At 30.9% G+C, this 20,807-nt stretch overlaps 1 protein-coding gene across 6 annotated transcripts in view; it reads left to right on the top strand.

The window, feature by feature from the left end:
* Nab2 (Nuclear polyadenosine RNA-binding 2) overlaps positions 1–20,807 on the top strand; it is a 134,040-nt gene that overhangs the window by 39,125 nt on the left and 74,108 nt on the right. For 3 of the 6 annotated variants that reach the window (XM_075376949.1, XM_075376952.1, XM_075376948.1), the window contains exon 7: positions 16,966–17,085. The exons of the other annotated variants lie outside the window; for them this stretch is intronic. In XM_075376949.1, coding sequence (XP_075233064.1) covers positions 16,966–17,085 — 120 coding nt within the window. The remainder of the gene's footprint in view (positions 1–16,965; positions 17,086–20,807) is intronic. 6 annotated transcript variants of the gene reach the window in all.

The raw sequence follows: 20,807 nt of genomic DNA, 5'->3' as shown, positions 1-20,807 counted from the left end.
CATGTGAGTAGGCACGACTTAATATTTTGATCGCACATCCATTCAATTCGAACATAACTTTGTGACTGACTAATACATTAAAAAACTATTACGTAACAAAGAGACTAGTGGTGGGGAGAATGTCCATCAGTAACTGGCCGAACCTTCCCAGAAGTGTGATGAAAGTCAACAGTGAATCATCCTAATACAAAAGCATATTAACACGTGTAGATAAAACATACAGAAACGAAACTACAAATAAATGTATAACAAAATAAACCGTTGATAGTAACATAGTCTAAATGTAATGAATAAGACAATAAAAAATAATGTAGAGTTCATCGAAACCACAAATATTAAACATTTGTAAAAGTAAATGTAATTGTTCATTATACTAATTAGTCTTATTCAGAAAAAGGATAAAGTTTATGTATGGGTTGCTTCAACAGACCACTGTTTGTTGGCAAAGTTACCACTCACACTAGTCCATCTTCACCAGGATGGCAAGCTTATGTAATACCAGTTCACCAGCTTAAAGGTGGAGCCTTTTCCTTTATAAGCACAAGAGTGCCCGGTTTCAAATTTCCCTTAGGGTTTAACAGTTTCGTGCACTGTTGAAAACTGTGTAGGTAAAATCAGTCGGTTGACCAGCGTTGCCGAAGGTGCTGCATCACCTGCTGAATTTGTTGCCAGCAATGTAGCCTGTTAACAGAAACATTAGTACGATCAAGATCAGGAAGTAAAGAAGGATGTTCTCCAAATAGGAAGCAGGCAGGTGTAAGAAATGCAAATTCATTGGGATCATTAGGTAAAGGTGTTAACAGTCTAGAATTAAGGCATGCCTCGACTTGACATAATAATGGTTTTAAGTTTGCAACACTTAATAAATCTTGAGCAGTATGCTATAATGCATTGTAATTTTATTAATTTAGAGAATTTAGTAATTATATCCCGTTTGGATTTTTCAGTACTGTGAAGTGCTATGGTTTTTCGTTGCTTGGATAATGCATGTTAAAATTTTGAACTTTGTTTACATTCCAAAAATTTAATGGTAGCAGAATTTAGCCACTGAGGACCATTCCACCAAAGTCTAATTATCCTTGAGATGATTATCTGAAACACCTCTGGAAATTAAATCGCTTGATGAGATATGATGTCACGTAGCATTGTCAGTTTTTTGGTGAATTTCTAAGACATTGTTCACTACCAACATTTTCCAGTTCTCAGGGACCGCTGTCACCCAAGCCAAAACTACAGTTGAGTCTATCCAAAGATGAACTTCTAAATTTTCATTTAAAATATCCTTTGTCTTATTTAATAAACGCAGTAGCAGCAAAGCACCATATAATTCCAGTCGTGGAATAAAAACTTTTTTCTGTGATGCTACTCTTGATTTTGAACATAATACATTCATACATTTATTTCCTCTTTCATCAATTGAATGAATATAACGACAGGCTCTATAAATCCTTTCAGACGCATCTGAAAAACCATGTATTTGTATTTCTGATTGTCTGCCTGGTGCAAGTACTAATCTGTTAATGCAAATTTTATCAATATACTTTAGTTTAAGATGCATTGTCCCAATGTTACGAAATTCTTCTGGTAATCCAACATCCCAATCTAAATTCGCTTGCCGAAGACAATGCAGAAAAATTTTATATTTAATTACTATTGGGCTTATTAAGCCTAAAGGATCAAATATTGTAGCGATTGTTGATAGTACTAAATGTTTTGTGATGTTTCACTCCTTGTTGGCATATTGTACACAATTTAAAACTTATCAGATGCTGGGTTCCAAATTAAACCCAAATTTATTGATGTTTTCTGTCTTTAAATTCTAGAGGAATCGTAGTTTCTCAATATTCTTAGAGTAAATTTTCAATTACCTCAGTGCAATTTGAACACCATTTTCTTAAAGGAAATTCTCCTAAATTCAGTGAGCTGTGTTTGAGATTCAATAGGTTCTTCCATTGTTTCATTTCCGGATATGCATCATCGATGTACATATCCCTGCACAAAATTTCAGACACATCAGGATATTTATGGCCATCATCCATAGCAATCTGCTGTAAACACCTCATTGCAAGAAAGAGCACTGAAGATGTACCACATGTAACTGTTGATAATACGTACTCTTGTATTGGTTTGCATGCAAGAATTTTACCAGAGGATGCATTGTAGATGAGTATCATGAGGATCGACCTTAATTTGCTGGTACGTTTTTGCTATATCTGCTGTAAAATACACCTGATATGTTTGAAAGCATAGGATTATCGAACATATGTCTTGTTGGATGGTAGGACCAACACACAAAATGTTATTTAATGATGACCCTGACAATGTCTTATACGATGCATGGAAAACAACTCTGGTTTTTGTTGTTGTACGTTCCTTAAAAACTGGATGATGGGGTAAAAAAGTACGGTTCCTTCAGTTGTTCCTGTCCTTCAGGAATTCTCCTCGTATCCCCCATGGCCTCATATTCTTTCATGAAGTTAGAATAATTATTTTGCAGTTCCTCATTATATGTCAAACGTTTTTCTAGTCGTTAAAATCTGGTAAGCGCTCCAGCATAGGATTGATCTAATTTGTCTGTATCTTCCTTGAACAGCAGGCGAACTATGTACCGCCCGTGTTCATTACATTTAGTATGCTTTTGAAAATGTTCTTCACAAAATTGCTCTGATGATTCACTACTCTGTTAGACACTTCTATTTCCCAATATTTCTTCACTTCTTGGATACTGTCATTACAAGAGATAAAACTCTTCTGACATGTAAATGGAGTTATGTTAACTTGGTCAGGCAAGGACCCCCAGCACGACCCAACCGACTTGTGTATTAACCAACATTGGATACCCTGCCTTGTAAAGCAGTGGGTCTGTAATAAGAAGTTCAAAAAATATTTCCGCACCAATTAAGATATCAATATTTCCTAAAAGATTAAAGTTGGGATCTGCAAGCACTATATCACCAGGTAGTCTCCCCTCACTAATATTTAATTCGTGAACTTGGAGTATTACTGGTTATTCTTAGTAGGACTGAACAATTAACAGTACGTATGTACTGGCTGCACCTAGAATTAAGTTACAGTAACACAATGTTTTGTTTCGGATTGGAACATTTTTAATCCCATGAATAAGTACAGCATTACTCTGTTTTTCAGGCATAATCTATTCATAAGCAATTCTGAAATAAAGTTGGATTGAGGTGTACTGTCTAGAAATGCTCTGCTGTCGTATATTTCACCCAGACGTTCTCATATTTGATTAACTGTGTCATTGCAAGTAAAACTTATGTATTTGCATTTCTGATACAACAAAAAGTGCATTGAGAAGAATTATTGTGGTCGGGCTGGCTTATCTTAGGTGACATATGACCTTGCGAAAATTTAGGTTAATAGTCAGTTTTATTATTATTATTATTAGAAGTACCTTCCGATATTATTTTAAAATCCTTGGACTGGGTATCATTACTTAAATGCCTATTAATTTCAAAGTGTAAAAAAGTGTGATGTCTAAGGCTACATTTCATACAGTCTTGTTTAGAATTACAGTTACTAACATGATGTCCAACGAAGACAATTAATGCATAGTGTGCATTCCTTCATGATATTCTATCGTCCAATTTTGAAAATTCCAGACATTTAAATAGTGGGTGTGGTTTATCACACAAAACACAATGAGTTAATTGTTTGGTTAAAAAGGAATAATATTGACAGGTTTAACTTCAGAATTTATATAATTACCTTTAGGTAATATATAAATAATAATACCTTTAGGTATTGAGTTTTATAGACCAGATTGTGAATTTCGATGGCCCATTCCACGTTTGTGATCACTCACATTGAGTGATTCTAAACCTCAGCATCTGTCTTCAAGAAACGTAAATAAATCATCCAAGGATGCTATACACCAATTTTGAAGCTCTCACAATTTTTTTTTGTGGATACATCCACATTTTGTAGTAAAAGATTACTAATAAATAAATCATGTAGTGGAACAGTTATTTCCTTCAATGCCTTAACTGCATTTGTATTATCCTTAACATGATTTGTAAGACGACTCTTTTAAGTACTGCAGGCACCAAAAATAAGGCCTTGATATGTTCTTGAACAACAATTCGAGGATTATTATAATGCGAGTAAATTAAATCCCAAGCAACACTAAAATTGTCACCCATTATTGGTGGTATATTCGACATTAGGTTCATCGGTTAAACATGAATTTAAATAATGCATACGCTGTATGTCCAATAAATAACTATTTTTTATAATTAAGCTTTCGAATAGATCTTGAAAATTTATCCATTCAGTATAGACCACTAAATTTTGGTAAATTAATAGCAGGTAACTGAAGCCACATTAAGTGATTAGCATTGCTGGAGCAGTTTGAGCTAGTTGATGGATTCAATAAATCATCTTCTAGCCTTTTCGAAGACCTTTCGCAAACATATTTATCTAAAATAAGTTCCATTTTAGAGCTAACAGAAAAGTATTGCTCCTTAATAAGCACCAACTCATCATGATGTGCTTCATGGTTTATTTCTAGTTCTTGAAAAGAATCAACATATATTTACTTCAATTTTCGTGTAAATATTCTAATCGCCTTCGATATTCATGCCCATTACCAATTTCAAAATTAAAGTTTTTAATAAAGGTTTCTTGTCTATTAATAAATGACTTATAATGATTATACTGTTTTTTCAATTTATTTAACTCATTTTTCTTCATCATAACTAATTATGAATTATAAGCGTGCAAATAAAATAAATAAAAATATCAATATTATTACATAGAACTAAGAATTACACAATAAGATAGGGAAAAATAAAATAAAACAGGTATTGAGTTCAATCCCTGGGTGGTACTATGACATAAATAAAACAAGAACGAAATGCACTACTTTATTAAAGATTAACATATATAACTATAATAACAAAATACAAAAAACAGTCATAATAATTAACATTCATGTGAATAGAATCTGCTTAATATTTCAATCACATGTCCATTTAATTATCAATGTAATATTGTCTCAGATTCATCAACAAATTACACACTGACATATATTTTAATACAGAATATGAATGCTAGAATCATTTTCCTTCTTTCACCTAATCGTACTCAAATTAGGTTTTAAAGACATTAAGTAGCTAGAAAACTGACTAAAATTAGCACATTTATCTACATCTAATCACCTCGTTCGGTAGCTTTCTTATACATCGCTTAATATTCATCACCGTGTCTGCTAACAATTGCCTTAAGTTAATGAAATATATATTTGGCATGGATTAATAGCTGCTGATCGACACTTTTAGACAACATACTGCATAGAAAAAATTTAAAAAACACTTAATGATAAAAATATTTAACACTAACATAAGACAATAATACTGTATTTACAAAAACGTAAGGTTTTTTATCACTTATATAAAATGAATAAAATGTACAAGGTTATACAACAAACTAACAAAAAACATATTAGCAAATGCAACCAGAAGAATATAAAAACTATTTCGATGACAATAAATACTTAAGCTAACCCCCACCGGGTTGATCTAGTGTAACTCATCATCATAAATCAACTGATTTTGAAGTCAAGAGTATTAATGTTCAAATCCTAATAAACATAGTTGCTTTTATTTGAATTTGAATGCTAGATTGTAGATACCTGTCTTCTTCAGCGATTGGGTTTCAATTAATCACATGTCTCAGGAATGGTTGGCCAGAGTCTGTGGTTTACCCAGGTACATTCGCACAAATATTGGGATTCATTTATTACTCTTTTACTTTTAATACAACTGTAAGTAAAAATATAAATAAATACTTTAATCTGACAGATTAAAGGTCATTCAGTTACAGATTCAAAATATATTAAAAAAAAAAAAACACTGCAAACAGCAAAATTAACTTTTACAAAAATCACTTTATGAATAAAATCTCAATTGTATTTGAATAATATATTATTTACAAATTAAACGTAACTAAAACATTGAATTAAGAAATACATCAAATAAGATTTTCTTACTGATTTAAAATAGGTGTTATTGTACGATTACCACTTTTGTTTTCACTAAAAAAGAAGCCAGATTTTCAGCTTTGAAAAAACCTTATGGAACTACTTCCTAATTAATAAAAAAAAAAATATATAATATTGACAAAAATTTTGTAACTACATTTTTTTATGAGACGCTAATGTTTTAACACATTTATGAATTTTCTGTCTCTATGTGATGAAAAAACTGTTTAAACCAACTGGAAATGTAAAAAGACTTTGAATAAGTTTACCTGTTTGCTGCTGTAAAAAATTTGTAATGATATTTATTTCTTTGTGTTTTCCGTTACTTTAAATATTAACTTACGAGTTACTGCTGTTTCAAGCTAGTCGTAGCTGTTTCAGTACGGTAGTCGTAGGCATGTTGCAGTGAAGGTGAACATTTTAAATGTAACCAGAAGGAAAACGCATCGGTTAATTAAAATTTTTGTTATGCTTTGAATTTTTTTCCGTAAATTTATCCCGATTAAAAATAATTTCTTAATTCTGTTTGTTCGGTTTTTTTTTTAGGGGGGGATGCAAGGATTAGGAGACTTGAAATTGTGCATTAGACACTTCAACCATTAGGCTTTTTTATATAACGACCAGACAACATCTGGTAGGTACTAACCTATACACCTGATTTCTATGAGATACAATTCATTCTAACAGTTAATTAGCTTATTTTACACGTCCAGCACTTAAGTTGTTTTGTTTAAGTTAATTTTCCACCATAATGGTAACATTGATACATAAAACAGCAAAAGTAGAATACACGAATGAAACTTCTCCAGACATCCTTTTCCATAACAATGTCACATTCTCCTTGAACATTTTATGTTATAAGGCAATCTGTTGGTGGATTTTTTAGGTGATGATTTATGTATGAATTTTATTAAGTTTTTCTCTGATGTTTAGTAACAAAGATTTTGTTTTATATATTTCAATAAATATTCAAGTGAATTGCATCCTAGCAGCAGAAGTTAATTACTTACAAAACAAACTTTTCCATTTATTGCCGGTTAATTTTTATTGTTTTTGCTAAAATCTTCACTTTAGCTAAACGTTTAGAAATTTAGATTATAAAGCAAGTTTAAAAATTTTAAGTATACACTGAAGGTCTGAAAAGTTTCCAAACTAAATTGATACAAGTAGTATCATCTCTCAGACAACCAAGGAACTATGTAGTATGATGTCTGACAAGTGTGTATAGAAAATTTCATCATGTTTTATCCCTCCAGTCTTTAGTTATATTAGGCTGCGTATGTTGTGTTCATGTGACCTTGTGCAAGCTCATGACATAGAACAGAGTAGCGCAATAAAATTTTATGTTCAACTTCAAAAATCTTTTGTTGAGACTTATTCTATGAAACAGCAAGCATTCAGTGATGAACCCGCATGTCATACTACAACATACAAATGGTGAAAGCAGTTTAAAGACAGTAGAGAGTTATTGGAAGATGACAAATGAAGCAGGAGGCTGTCAACAGCTGTTCACGACAAAAATGTTGCGAAAGTGTGCGCGCCCCTGCTTGAACAACCTCATCTTACCCTTTGGGCCGTAGCAGAATAGCTAAACATTGGTAAAGACGTGATATGTACAATTCTAACAGAAAAAATTAACCGACAAAAAGTGTGCTCTCGTTTTGTTCCGTACTTCTTGACTGAAGAACAAAAACAGGTATGTCCGTCTTGCACTCATCTTCATTCATTGCTATTGAAATTGCCAATAGCAACCTGAATTTTTTGCAAACTATTGTAACATGGGATGAAAGCTGATGCCTCATGTATGTTCCGCAAATGAAGCATCAATCCGCTGCTTGGTTGAGTCCTGGTGTTCAAAGACCGGTGAAAGTCAGCACTAACTCTATAAATTATTTCTACCGTTCTTTAATTCAACTGGTTTATAACTATCAGTATTGACTATATAAAATAGGCTTAATGAAATATTAAAGTGTATTTTTAATACAGTTATTTGTTTATATTGCATTATAGTGGTATTGAATTACAATTTGAGCCATAAACGTACTTTTTTTTTGTATTTAGTAGATACTAAAACTAAATTGATTATATTCCTTTGAATTATGAAAGTCGAATTTTATCTTTTTTTCTATTTCATGATATGCTAAATTACATTTTAATGCTTCTATCAAATAAGTATTAATAATTAGCCTGTGATAACTTATAAATTAGTTAAAGTATCTAATAAAAAATGATTTTTATTAACAAATAAGAGTGATCATTATCAATAATAAATGAGTTTACTTCTAATTTTAACCGAAAATAATTAATTATTAGCTGTAGTTGATGTATTTGTATTTATATAAAGAAGGTGATTACATACCGAATTATTAATAAATAATTTGTTAAATACATTATAATATTTATAGACTTTTTTTTTAGTGCTTTCATAAGATGCTCGCTTCATCAACTGAATATAATAATGTACAGATGATTAAAAAAATTCATTTTTAAAGAATACTGGTCTTTCTTTCTTCAGTCGTAAATTAATCCTTCCATATTTTAAAAAGATTTTTGTGCGGTTCTGCGCAAGAAAACCAACTTTTTGTTTCCAGTACCCTTACTATTTTGCAGTCACACACTGATTTTCAGAGTACAATGCACTGCTTACATTTGAGTAGTGTCCTAACAGAAGTAATAAAGTTTAAACTTGCTCACCACTCTGACTCATTGCTTATCAATGAATTAAAAATTCACCGATACAAAGTTGCCTGTTGTCGATTTTAAATTGGGTGTAACTAAAGAAGGACTTGACAGATCTTCATCTAATTCTCACATGCATAACTTCTGATTCGCTACTACAGCATATCTAAAATTCTTTGAAATTTGACTATTAGTTTTGGAGATTTTTGACCCACAGAATTTTATACATGAATATTATACATTAATTGCATTTTTGTAATCCTCATACTTTAAAATATGAAGAAATTTCAATTTCATCCTCCAATCCCACCATGCAACCAAAAATAATAATAAATAAAATAATAAACTTTTCTTGGAAAAGTTCTGTTTATATTATTGTATTTACTTTGTGAAAAAAGGGGGAAAAAACAGCAAGTACTATGTCGACTAATAATTTATACTATATTATTTATCTTAGGGAATGTTTTTCTCATAATTATGTTACATTTGTTGAAATTGTTTTTAAAAGGCCATTGCAGCAACACTTCTAACCCCTGCTTAATCTATCTCATGCTAGTGCATCAGTTAGGGAGTAGTCATCAAGGTAACATTCATTGTTTTCCAACATAACCGTTTTATAACTATCCCATAATAGACTATATGAAGGAGTGAATGTAGTGTTTGTTGATTAAAAATATTGGACTTGAATTGTTATATTTCATTTTATAATTTTTGGTAAATGTTTATTTAATCGATAATATTTGACAGTACATTTTTATTGTTATTATTTCTTTATTCTGAATAATGATAATACATAGAAAAGGCCTAATGATTTAAAATTTTTCAAAAATAAAGAATTTTTATATTAGAAATAATTCGTAAAAAGTAGTCAATTAATTAGTTTGTAGAGTTAGAGGGGGGGGGGGGGGGAATCATACCCAAACTGTCCTACATAGACCAGGGAAAGGTGTTTGATGGTCCATTCTTTAAGTATCAATTTTGGTGTACACATTTATTTAAAACTAGCAGACCCGGCAATGCTTTGCTATTGCTAGATTTGAGTATATATATATATATATATATAGATTAAACACAATTGAAGGTTTGATACAACGTTAACAGAATGAACGGATCTTCACAAAATTTAACCTTTCCCTTATACCCTTTTTCTTTCCCCCTTTCCCCTTCCTCATTTTCATCTTTACTGTATTCTCTTTCTCCCACTTCCTCATTTCCTTTCCCTGTCCATTTGTCTTTCCCTTATTTCCCTTTCCCCCTCCTCTTCCCCTTCCTTTTTTATCATTTTCCCTTTCCATTTTCTTTACCTGTTTTTCCCTTTTTCTTTTCTCCATTTTCCTCCCCTTCTTCCCTTTTTACCTTTTTTTATTTTTCTCTTCTGATTTTTGCCTTTGTCCATTTTTCTCTATGCGTAAATCAGTCCAGTAGTTTTTTAGTATATAGCGAGCACACATATCGGAAACATTGAACTGGAATCGTAAAACATTTAGTATAGCGTGGTTGCTTTTACATCCAACAGTGCTGTTTTTCAAAAAAAGCATGTTTTTACCTGTCACAGGTGTGACATCTTAGGTATATATAAAAATATGCGCGTATTCGAATGCAATGTTGTCACCCTTTCTCTTACAAGAATACAGCATCATTGATTTTTACGATTAATTTACTTCTAAATAACTCAAATAATATATTTTTCTGCAAATAATTTGTTATTGAGATAGTTTTTTGATTGATACATATATAATAAATTTTTTTCAAAATTCTAAGCCGTGAAATTGGAGCTCTTTTATTTTACTTTTTTAGTAAAAAGAACACTAGTTATATACAAATAAGTACCAGAGTCTCTGTCAATTCATCCTAGATTTCAAATATTACTTTTTTTGTTAGTCGACTATATTGTACATAAATCCTGATAAGTTTTGTAAAATAATAGGTCGTTAACAACCAGTACTTCACCCAAATGTTCTATTTAGGTATGATCAATAGTAGCAGGTTTTTACTTGTATTGTTATTAACTTTCAAAAACATATTGTTTAAAACTAATGATGTAGTTAATTAATTCATAGGGCTGCCTTAATATTGAGTAGTTTCTTAATGTAGGAATTGTTAGAAAATTTGTGAATTTAGAATTTTTTGGGTATGTTATGCCACTCAAACTAGAAATAGAGTTTGCGGGTAAATTTTTGTCATTGCACAAAATTGTTTTAGTAATTGTTTTAACATGTAGATTTTGTTTTTAAGGAAAGGTGATAGGGAGTTGAAAGGCCTACAGAAACAATAGTTATTACTCAATCAGCTAATCATTTATACTTGTTAGGTGTGTTCTAGCTATTATTTTATTAAATCATATCATTAATACACAGTGGGAAACTTAATTAATGAAAAAAAATGTACATATTTATTTTATTTTATGTAACAATTATTTATATTTATAAATGTAAATCTATTTTATACTGTAAAGTCCGGTTTATTCGGCCAATTCGATCGAGGAAAAAAAAATTAAAAAGTGATCACAAAAAGTCTTGTACTTGTATAAAACCGGCAATATCTCAGCAATACCTCAATACTTTCATGTACTCATAAAAATTGCAGGTGTTAGGTCGTACGGTGTTGTAACTCGTTCTCTTGGGGTCTACAAGGAGCACTAGCATATGATCTGTATTTCACGCGCTTTCTTCTGTTTACATCAATTCAGTTGTCATTGTGCTACTGTGTTCTAACTGAGATTATGCTTTGCATATTTAATGACTTACTGTAGTGCGATAGCTTTGTTTATTGTGGAAGTTAAACTGATCGTGTTGAAATTTTGTAAGTGCAGATGAATGGTGGCAAGAGAAAAAACTCATAACAATTGAACAGAAATTTAATGCTGTTAATAGATTTGATGCTGGACAGTCAGCCAAGAAAATAGCTTCAGAATTGGGATTAGGTAAGAGTATAATTGGCAACTGAAAGAAAAATAGTGTTCAATTAGAGAAATGGTGCCTACAGCAAGCTTCTGGAAGTGGCATAAAGGTGTGTAAGACAGTGAAAAAACACCCACATTGTAAAGTTAGTGAGGCATTGTTTTTATGGCACGAAATAATGAGGGGGAAAGGTGTGCCGTGCACACCCGATTCTTACAATCCTTTCCTGATTCCAATAAGGGTCCTGATTCTTGCAATCAGGACCCTTATTGCAAGAAAAAGCACAGCGATTAAAAAATATGTTAGAAGACAAGAGCAGTGAATTTACAGCCCGAGCAGTTTGTTAGATCGCTGGAAGAAAAGGTACAGCACATGCCAGATCACTATTGCCGGAGAATCTTGAAATTAAGAAGGATTTCTTTCATTAAATTGATAGTTGGCATGTCAGGTGATAAGACAGGGCTCAATTACAAAATGATGCCTACAAAACTCTAGCTGCAAAACAAGAAGCTGGGACAAGCAGCTACAAAAGAAGCAAAGAACGAGTCATGTTGCTTGTTTGTAGCAATGCAAGTGGCATCCACAAAATTGAGACTCACACTTGATGGAAGGCTATGAAGCCCAGGGCATTTAAAAAACTGACTTCAGAGTCACTCCTTCTGAGGTATACTGCACAAAAAAAAAAGCCTGGATGAATGGCTTTATCTTTTAAGAATGGTTTTATAAAAGAGTTTGTTTCATCAGTGAAGTTTTTGAAGGATAACAACCTTCCAAGAAAACCCTTGCTTCTTATGGACAGTGCACCTTCACACCCTATCAATGACGAGTTGCAGGATGGTAACATTAAAGTCCTTTTCTTCCTCCAAATGTAACATTTCTGTGGCAGCCTATGGACCAGAGTCCTCCAAATGTAACATTTCTGTGGCAGCCTATGGACCAGAGTACTGGAGGCCTTAAAAAAGAAGGCAGCTTCTCTCTTTTTTGATTGAAGGTATCGAGAACAACGAGGAATTTGTTGAGAGACTGAAGCAGATTTACATTCTTGACATGATTAGATGGAGTTCTGAACCCTGGGAAAAGATCTCGCAAATCACATTCATCCAATCCTGGAAGATCTTACTTGATCACCTGGATGATAAATATGGACAGATAGAAACAGATGAGATTGTTTCTCTTCTTCAGGTTATCCTTGGATGAAGACATAGCACATATGGTGTCCAATGAATCTGCAGAAGATGAAAATGTCATCGTTACTTCAAGCTCAGCTAAGATTTCTCTCAGACGCCTTAAAAACCATAGAAACCCTCCTCGATTATGTGCCACAACAGGATGAGGGGACTGCAGCTGACATCTGGTTACGAAGATGGAGAGAAACCACAGCAAAAAAGAGGTCAGAAAATGAAAAACAAAAAACTATAAAAGACTTTTTTCTAAATGAGTAAGAATTATAACTATATTTAAAAACATTATTTCACTGTACAATAATGGCATTTGAAAAGATAAAACTGTAGTTTTAATTTTATGAGATATAATGACTAATTTAAGGTTTAAAATTGTATTACATTACTGTACTGTATTTTTATTTTTGACACTTTACCGTAGTATATCAGGATGCACTACATTAAATTTAACTAGGGAAGGTAAAGTTCTTTCAGTTGTTTAATGATCTAACCCACCGGGTTGGTCTAGTGGTTAACGCGTCTTCCCAAATCAGTTGATTTGGAAGTCGAGAGTTACAGCGTTCAAGTCCTAGTAAAGCCAGTTATTTTTACACGGATTTGAATACTACTTCGTGGATATCGGTGTTCTTTGGCGGTTGGGTTTCAACTAACCACACATCTCAGGAATGGTCGAACTGAGAATGTACAAGACTACACTTTATTTACACTCATACATATCATCCTCTGAAGAATTATCTAAACGGTAGTTACCGGAGGCTAAACAGGAAAAAGAAAGTTGTTTAATGATCATTAATACAAATAATTTGTTATTTTATTTCTGAGCATTCCGGATTATCTGGCTTTTTCACTATTTGGCCAAGTACACTGCTACATTAGGCCAGATAAACTGGACTATACTAATATATATATATATATTCATATATATATATATGAATAAATTTATTTTTTCCTCGATTGGGTAGAATTAAATAATAAGACATATTTTACTTAAAAGTATTATCTTTATTAATCTCTTGGGTTAACCAGTCAACTATACAAACTTATAAATTAAATACATTATGTTTCAGTTAGAATTCTCTTTGTTTGTAGTATTAATGGTGTGGTAAGTGACAATACACATTCATACCCACAGTGTATTTAATTTATAAGTTTGTATAGTTGATTGGTTAACCCAAGAGATTAATAAAGAATATTTTTTAGTAAAATATGTCATATATATATATATATATATATGTGCATGAAATTAATTTGTTCATAACAGAATATTTAATAGAAACCATGATGAAGGATGTTTTTTTTCTATAAAGTTATAAATAAATTGCTGTTTTATTTTTTAAGTATTATGAAATTATAAGATCTTAGCTGCATTAACAGTAATCAAAAGTTCTCATTCCAGCCGGTTGCTATTTATACTATTTCATTTTAATATATTTTCCCTTACCGAATGAAAACTGTTTATAAAATGGAGTGTTTCCTACTGAAAGGGAAACATTAATTTGCTTTTTATATTGCCTGCCCTCATATATGTAAAGCATCTAAGTTAGTGATCATTGTTGCTTTCTTTGAGAGTTTATTTATTTATTTTTTTTTGAGGCAACAGCTTGGTTCTGTGGTGGAAGAGTAAAGGTATTATTGAAGGCCTATTAAACTGAACATCACTTATCTGTATTTTAATTAGCTTTTATGTATGTACAGGATGTATGACTTAGTGAAGAAGGTAATGGGGCATCGCTTTACTTGGGGATATTTTGGATTTTTTTTTAATAAGCCTGCTAAGGATACATTTTATCTTATCCTTGAGAAAGTGAAATTTTTAGGAATGACTAATATTTTATCTCTGGTCTCTTTGCAACTGTTTGGCTATGCCGTTTAACATTCTGAATGGTGTGATAGTTTTATTACTCATATTAAACATATTCAATATTAAAGGAAAAAATACTAAAAAAAATGAATTTCATTCATTTAAGTTTAAGTAATCTTAGATGTATTCAACTCACCTGTTTTTATTTTTCTGCAAAATAACAAATTCTGTGAGAGTTTTTTATTCTCTAACAAAATGATTTTTCTTAAAACAAGATTATTAATAATACAAGGTGCTTTATTTATTCATGGCACTATGTTTTTGACTTTGCAAATTAGCTATCTACCAATAATTACTGTTGATATGATTGTGCTGGGATTCCACTTGTTTTGAACAGGGAAAACATTTTTTACTTGTAAAATGTGATCAAAACTTTCTGTTTAATCCAGAAATTCTACATAAATACATCTCGCACTTAAAGAGCATGAAATGCAACTAAATTTCTGACATCTTCATTTTCAATTCTCTCTCAAACGTCTTATCGCTTTCAAATTATTTATTATTTGACATCTTTGAACCAATTCTTATGAATAAAACCATCCGGTCAAAAAACGGTCATGTGATCTCGCTGTTGGAATAATTTTGTCTTTTTGTTTTAAGTGTTCAGTTTTACAAATACCCATATTTTCTGACATTTTAATCAGGTTGCCAGTCATGCTACCTTGATGTTTAATCAGGAAATTATATAAGAAATTATATTTTCTCAAATCTGAAATTATATGAGCACAAATAACACTATTTGTAGCTGATACATTCTCTCCGGTAATCTTTTGTAACATTTTCAAATTCCTGTGAACACTTCTCTGGATTTAAAACAAAATTTAATAGTGCATGTATCTTTCATTTCTTTTGTTAAAATATTTTTTCACCGTAAACACATGTTATAATCTCGTTCATCCTGCTACAGCGTAAACTAAGAATGATAGTACTGTACAGTATGAAAGCATCGCTAAAGAATGCAGTACGTTAAGGTGGGTGGCACCTTGCCATCACATTACAGGGCTTTTTTCTTCTAAGCTCAATTTCATTGCAGACAGTTACCATACATTTAAGTTCAAATGGCAGCGTTAATTTTTATGAAATAAGCATGATCCAACAAAATTTGTTAGTGACATTAGATGAATGCCTCATCTAAAAATCTAGAATTGTAACAGTAAATGTTATTTTCCCCAAACTGAAAAACTAAAATAAAAATTCATAAGTTGTAATAAATAACTAAGATGTATTTTCTTTAATTTAAAAATGAATGTAGATAGAATTTCTGATAACTTTAAAAACAATTGAAATTAGTTACTGAGAAAAAGCAGAAGGAAAAGCTTTAACTATAAAAAAAATTATTATTGTTACTATGACTGAGGAAGTATTGATTTTAATTGAGAAATTCCCATTTTTATTAATATGTTAATGAAATCTTCATTTCTATGATCGATAACTAGTATAAAAAATATGAAGAAACTTTTTAAAAATATTTTAGCATTTGTCAACCTCCTATAGCTGCACGAGACTAGAGAAAAGTCTCAGATATTAACCATTATATTTTACGTATAACTTCATATTTTGTTCTTCCTCTCTATAAATGTGCCAACATAGTTGGTATGTTGTAGACCTGTGTGTATTATAGTGTAAAAAAGTACATAGGAAAAAACTAGAAAACAAAGGTTATAATGCAACAATAATAAAAGAAGAAAGTATTGTTTGAAAGTAAATAACATTTGGGAGAGAAAACAGCAAAAGATTGTTTACGAGCGAGAGGTAGGTGATGCTCCCTATATATTTTTAATGTCGCATATCATATAACGTAGCCTGATTTTGAATCATCGGACCTGAGAACAAATCAATTTTTCACCCTTTAGTTTTTTTTTTGCTTTTTTTTAATAGACGTTAAAGTGTATTATCCATTCAGGAGCAATGAACATACACAGACAAACAGATAGACTTAATTTCTATAAAAGTTAAAATAGTTCGTCTTAAAAATAAAAATCACATTATTAAATTTTAACTGCTACCCGGAAAAGAAAAAAATCCTAAATTTATCGATTTTCTCATGATCGCTCTGCGGCTACATAATTATATTTTGCTTGAGAATGATTTGAAAGTTATCCTATCTACCAAAGATCTTATATAATTGAAAGTGATTGCATATTTTGTAGATTATTAAGGTCAGAAATATAATTTTAAGTAACATATTGAAATGGTTTTCCATATGTATTTCCCTATGTATTGTATAAATTAATTTTATATGTGTAATGTAATTATAAGACTTAACTGTATTAATGTACAATTAAAAAAAAGTGAATTATAAAAGTTTTAAAAAGTGAAGTATGAAAAATGTAAAATATGCAGGATGGTGACACTTCAATGAAAACTTCAGTCTCCGAGAGGCTAGTAAGTGTGAAGCGAGTCGAGTCAGTCGAGGTGAATGAAGAAGATGAACAACTAATGGAAGGACAGAGCGGTGAAGAAGTGAGTAAAGAGGAAAGCGATCGTGATTGTAGCAATACGAAAAATAATAGTAATAAAATTGTTGTTATTAATCATTCAGATGCCATTATTTCTTTGGAAAATGTTTTATTGTATATAAAACAACAAAAAGCAACAAGAGATGACTTGAATATTATTGAGAAATGGATTAGATATAGTAAAAAACATAGTGGATTATAATTAATAATAATAATAAATGATTTTTAGTAATACACATTGATTATTTTATAGCGGTCTGATGGATTTTTATAATCAGTATTTTGTAAACATCTTATAATAGAGCATTTTAAAATAGTAATATAATTTTTTTTTTAATTATAAATTTATGTTGTGGGTATGAGTATTTTCTAAATATGAGTTAAGGGATGTTAGATGTTGTATATATAAAAAAACATTTTTTTAAATTTGGAATGTTAGACTGCTTCATACTGAAATATAAAAATTTAACAGTCTGTAAAATTACCTAAATTTTTGTATAGTGATATCAAATTTATAAGTTAAATTTTTTTTATTAAAATACAAGTACCACTAATCAACATATCATACTAGAAGATGCTTCTCAATAGTCTATGGATTTGAAAATTGTGCACGTTCCGTAAATTATAATATATAACAGAACTTTTTACTCCCCAATAGAGTAGACTCCTAAGAATATATTTTTAAACACTTGTGTATTATAAAAGGATTTTTTATTAATTTGCTGCGATGGATCATTAGAGAAAATATTTGAAACATGATTCATTATAATTATGTTTTCACACTATGATTAACTTTTCTTGAGATTTCCAAACGAGATTCCTGTTTTTAATCTTCATTCTTTGTTAATCAAACTTATTCTTGGCTGCTATTTCTAACAATTTCTTGTAGGAAACTATAACTAGAATTTCAGCTTTGTATTCAGGAAATTGAGAATTTGTGTCCGGTCAATAAGAACTTTGTAATTTATATAGTGTCTAAGATTTACTAACTTAAACAGTATGTTACTGCTTATTTAAATGTTTCTGCAACTTTCAGAATATAAATGAGAAATGCAAAACCTCTTTAACCAGTTTCACTCTCTTAAGGATGTTTTTAAAGAGAATGCCCAAAACATTAGAATTTTGTAATTAAATTAAACATTCAAATTTTGAACTTTGTCAAATTTGAACATACTAGAACTATTCACTCAAATTAGGGAATCCATATGTAATTTCTTTAGTGGGTAGTTAATAGCAAAACCCCAAATTTCTTTTAAATTTGTAGTGCTTTTTTCATTCGCTTAAAATGAATGAGAAAAGTTGCTTCTTAGACTTCTTAATTTCTCTTAGCTTGTTAATGGAATATACGAGTATCCATGTTAGGTTTTAAATTTCCATCTGTTTCAGTTTCGGTTCCCCTTCTTCAACTCAGTAGGAGTGGTTAATTGAAATAATTTTGATTACTTTTTCTTACAATTTCACAAAGAGATCTTATTGCATCATCCCAGAATTAATTTAATACACTGAAATGAAGCAAGATGTTAATTGTAGTTAGCAAATTGTGGTGGTTTTATGATTGTTTTCTATCTGGTGTTATTAATGAGGTTTATACAAAAGGTAAGAATATCACTAAATCGTTTTAAATGTAACGATATAATTTAAAATATTACAGTGAAATCTCAATATTACAAAAACCTTGATTTTATAAATTTTTTTACTGCACTGTGACATTTAATAAAATTACATATAGATTTACCTCTATTTAACATATTCAAACCTCTATATAAGAAAATGGTGACATACTGCATATTAACATAATACAGTATTAGTACATAGTACATACATTAATTTTTATGAAATTGTTTTTTTTTTATTTTAAATAATGATATTAAATTTTGGACATCTCCATGAGTTTAAAGTAGTTATTCTTTTGATTTCTATACCTAAATTGTATCTGTATACAAACACAACGTATTCTTGACAACATTCAAGAATGACAGTTTATTTTTATTAAACTGGTAAAGCCAAAATTCCCAAGATTCTCTTATAACCCATTAACAATAAAATTCTAACAAAAGATTTACCTCGTGTTCTCTGTGGTTACTGTCTGCATATGCATTAAAGTAGTGGAATTTCCTGAAATCCTGAACTAACGCAGAGCACTAAAATTAATGTGAAAAATTTTATTCGTTTTATTTTAAACGAGACATTTATCTACAGTTTATAGACACATCAGATAGAATTCTTAGAAAACATTTAACACATATTGTCCAGTGCATACATACAGTTCAGCAATAATTTTTTCTGGGATTAATTCAGTCCATCTCTGTCTTGGATTGCGTTGCTCATGTTATACAGTACTGTACCGTGCTGTTTCTTTATTGTGCCATATACAATGTCAAAATGGAAGTGCCTAGTGTTTTGGAAAAGAATTAGCTTTATACACAAAGTTGACAAAAGATATCGCGCAAAAATGTTTAATCCTACTGAGTTCATTGTCAACAAGTTTAAAAAATCAGGACATGATGCTACAAGACCTAGACCGCTATCAAGAAAATCTGGTGAGAAAAAAATTAAAAGGTAGCATGCATGATGATATCGATAAAGCCATTTTAAAATGGATGACAGTGATATGAGAAATAAAACTTCCGTTATCCAGGACATTAATTAAAGAAAAAGCCCCGGAATTTGAAGTCGCATTAGAACACAAAGAATTCCAGGCCAGCAATGTTGATGGTTAGAGAAATTTAAAAAAATATTTTGTTATTAATAAAGTAATTTCTGAAGAAAGTGCAAGTGCCAGCGTAAGTGACTGTGAAACTTGGAAGCAGACTGTGTTGTAAAGAATCTTAGAAGAATATCTGTGTAATGACATTTTCAATGCGGACAAGACAGGTCTATTTTTCAAACATTTACCCAACAAAACGTTAACTTTTAAAAATGGTCCGTGCTTGGTGGTAAAGTAAATTAAGAATTACGGCGTTAGTAGCTGCAAACATGCTAGTACTGATAGGCTTAAAATGTTGGTAATCAGGAAAAGTAAAACTTCACATTGTTTTTGTTGAGTTTAATCTCTTGCTACACATTTAAAAAAAAGCTGTGGATGACTACAGACTAGATAGAAAAGCTGGACAAACAGATTACCAGATAAAAAAGAAATATTGTGCTTTTTACTGATGATTGTATGGCATATCCTCAATCATTAATTCTGTATTAAAAATTGTAAAAGTTGTATTTTTCCCGCCAAACTTAACGTCAGTTTTACAGCCAATGGATCAGGGTGTAATTAAAAATCTTAAATTAATACCAAAAAAGGTTCCCCAAAAAATTGTAACCGCAGTTAAACGGTAACCATTCTAACCCTTTTAATCATTTTTAAGAGGGACAAAGACTGTCCCTGGTAATAATGTTGATCTTCAGTAGTGCATTTCTTAATTATGAAAAGTATGAACCAATGATGTTAGCAATGAAACAGTATTCCATTGTTTTACCACAATGACAGAATGGAATTGTGGAACATGATATGACAGATATGAACATGATATTGTGGAAAAAGAATGGAACATGATATGACACTAGTACACTTAAAAGTCAGTAGAATTTCCTCCTAACAACTGGAAATGTCAGTAACAAAGTTACACTGGAAGATTTCATCACGGCTGATGAGCAGGTTGCTGTTTTTTATTTTCTGGATGATGACGACATACTTCATAGTGTTAGTAAGTCTGTGAACCAGTAGAAGAAGAA

Source organism: Lycorma delicatula, chromosome 10, assembly GCF_047948215.1.
Source record: "Lycorma delicatula isolate Av1 chromosome 10, ASM4794821v1, whole genome shotgun sequence".
Classification (NCBI taxonomy): domain Eukaryota; kingdom Metazoa; phylum Arthropoda; class Insecta; order Hemiptera; family Fulgoridae; genus Lycorma; species Lycorma delicatula.
This window is presented reverse-complemented; position numbering and strand designations above follow the sequence as displayed.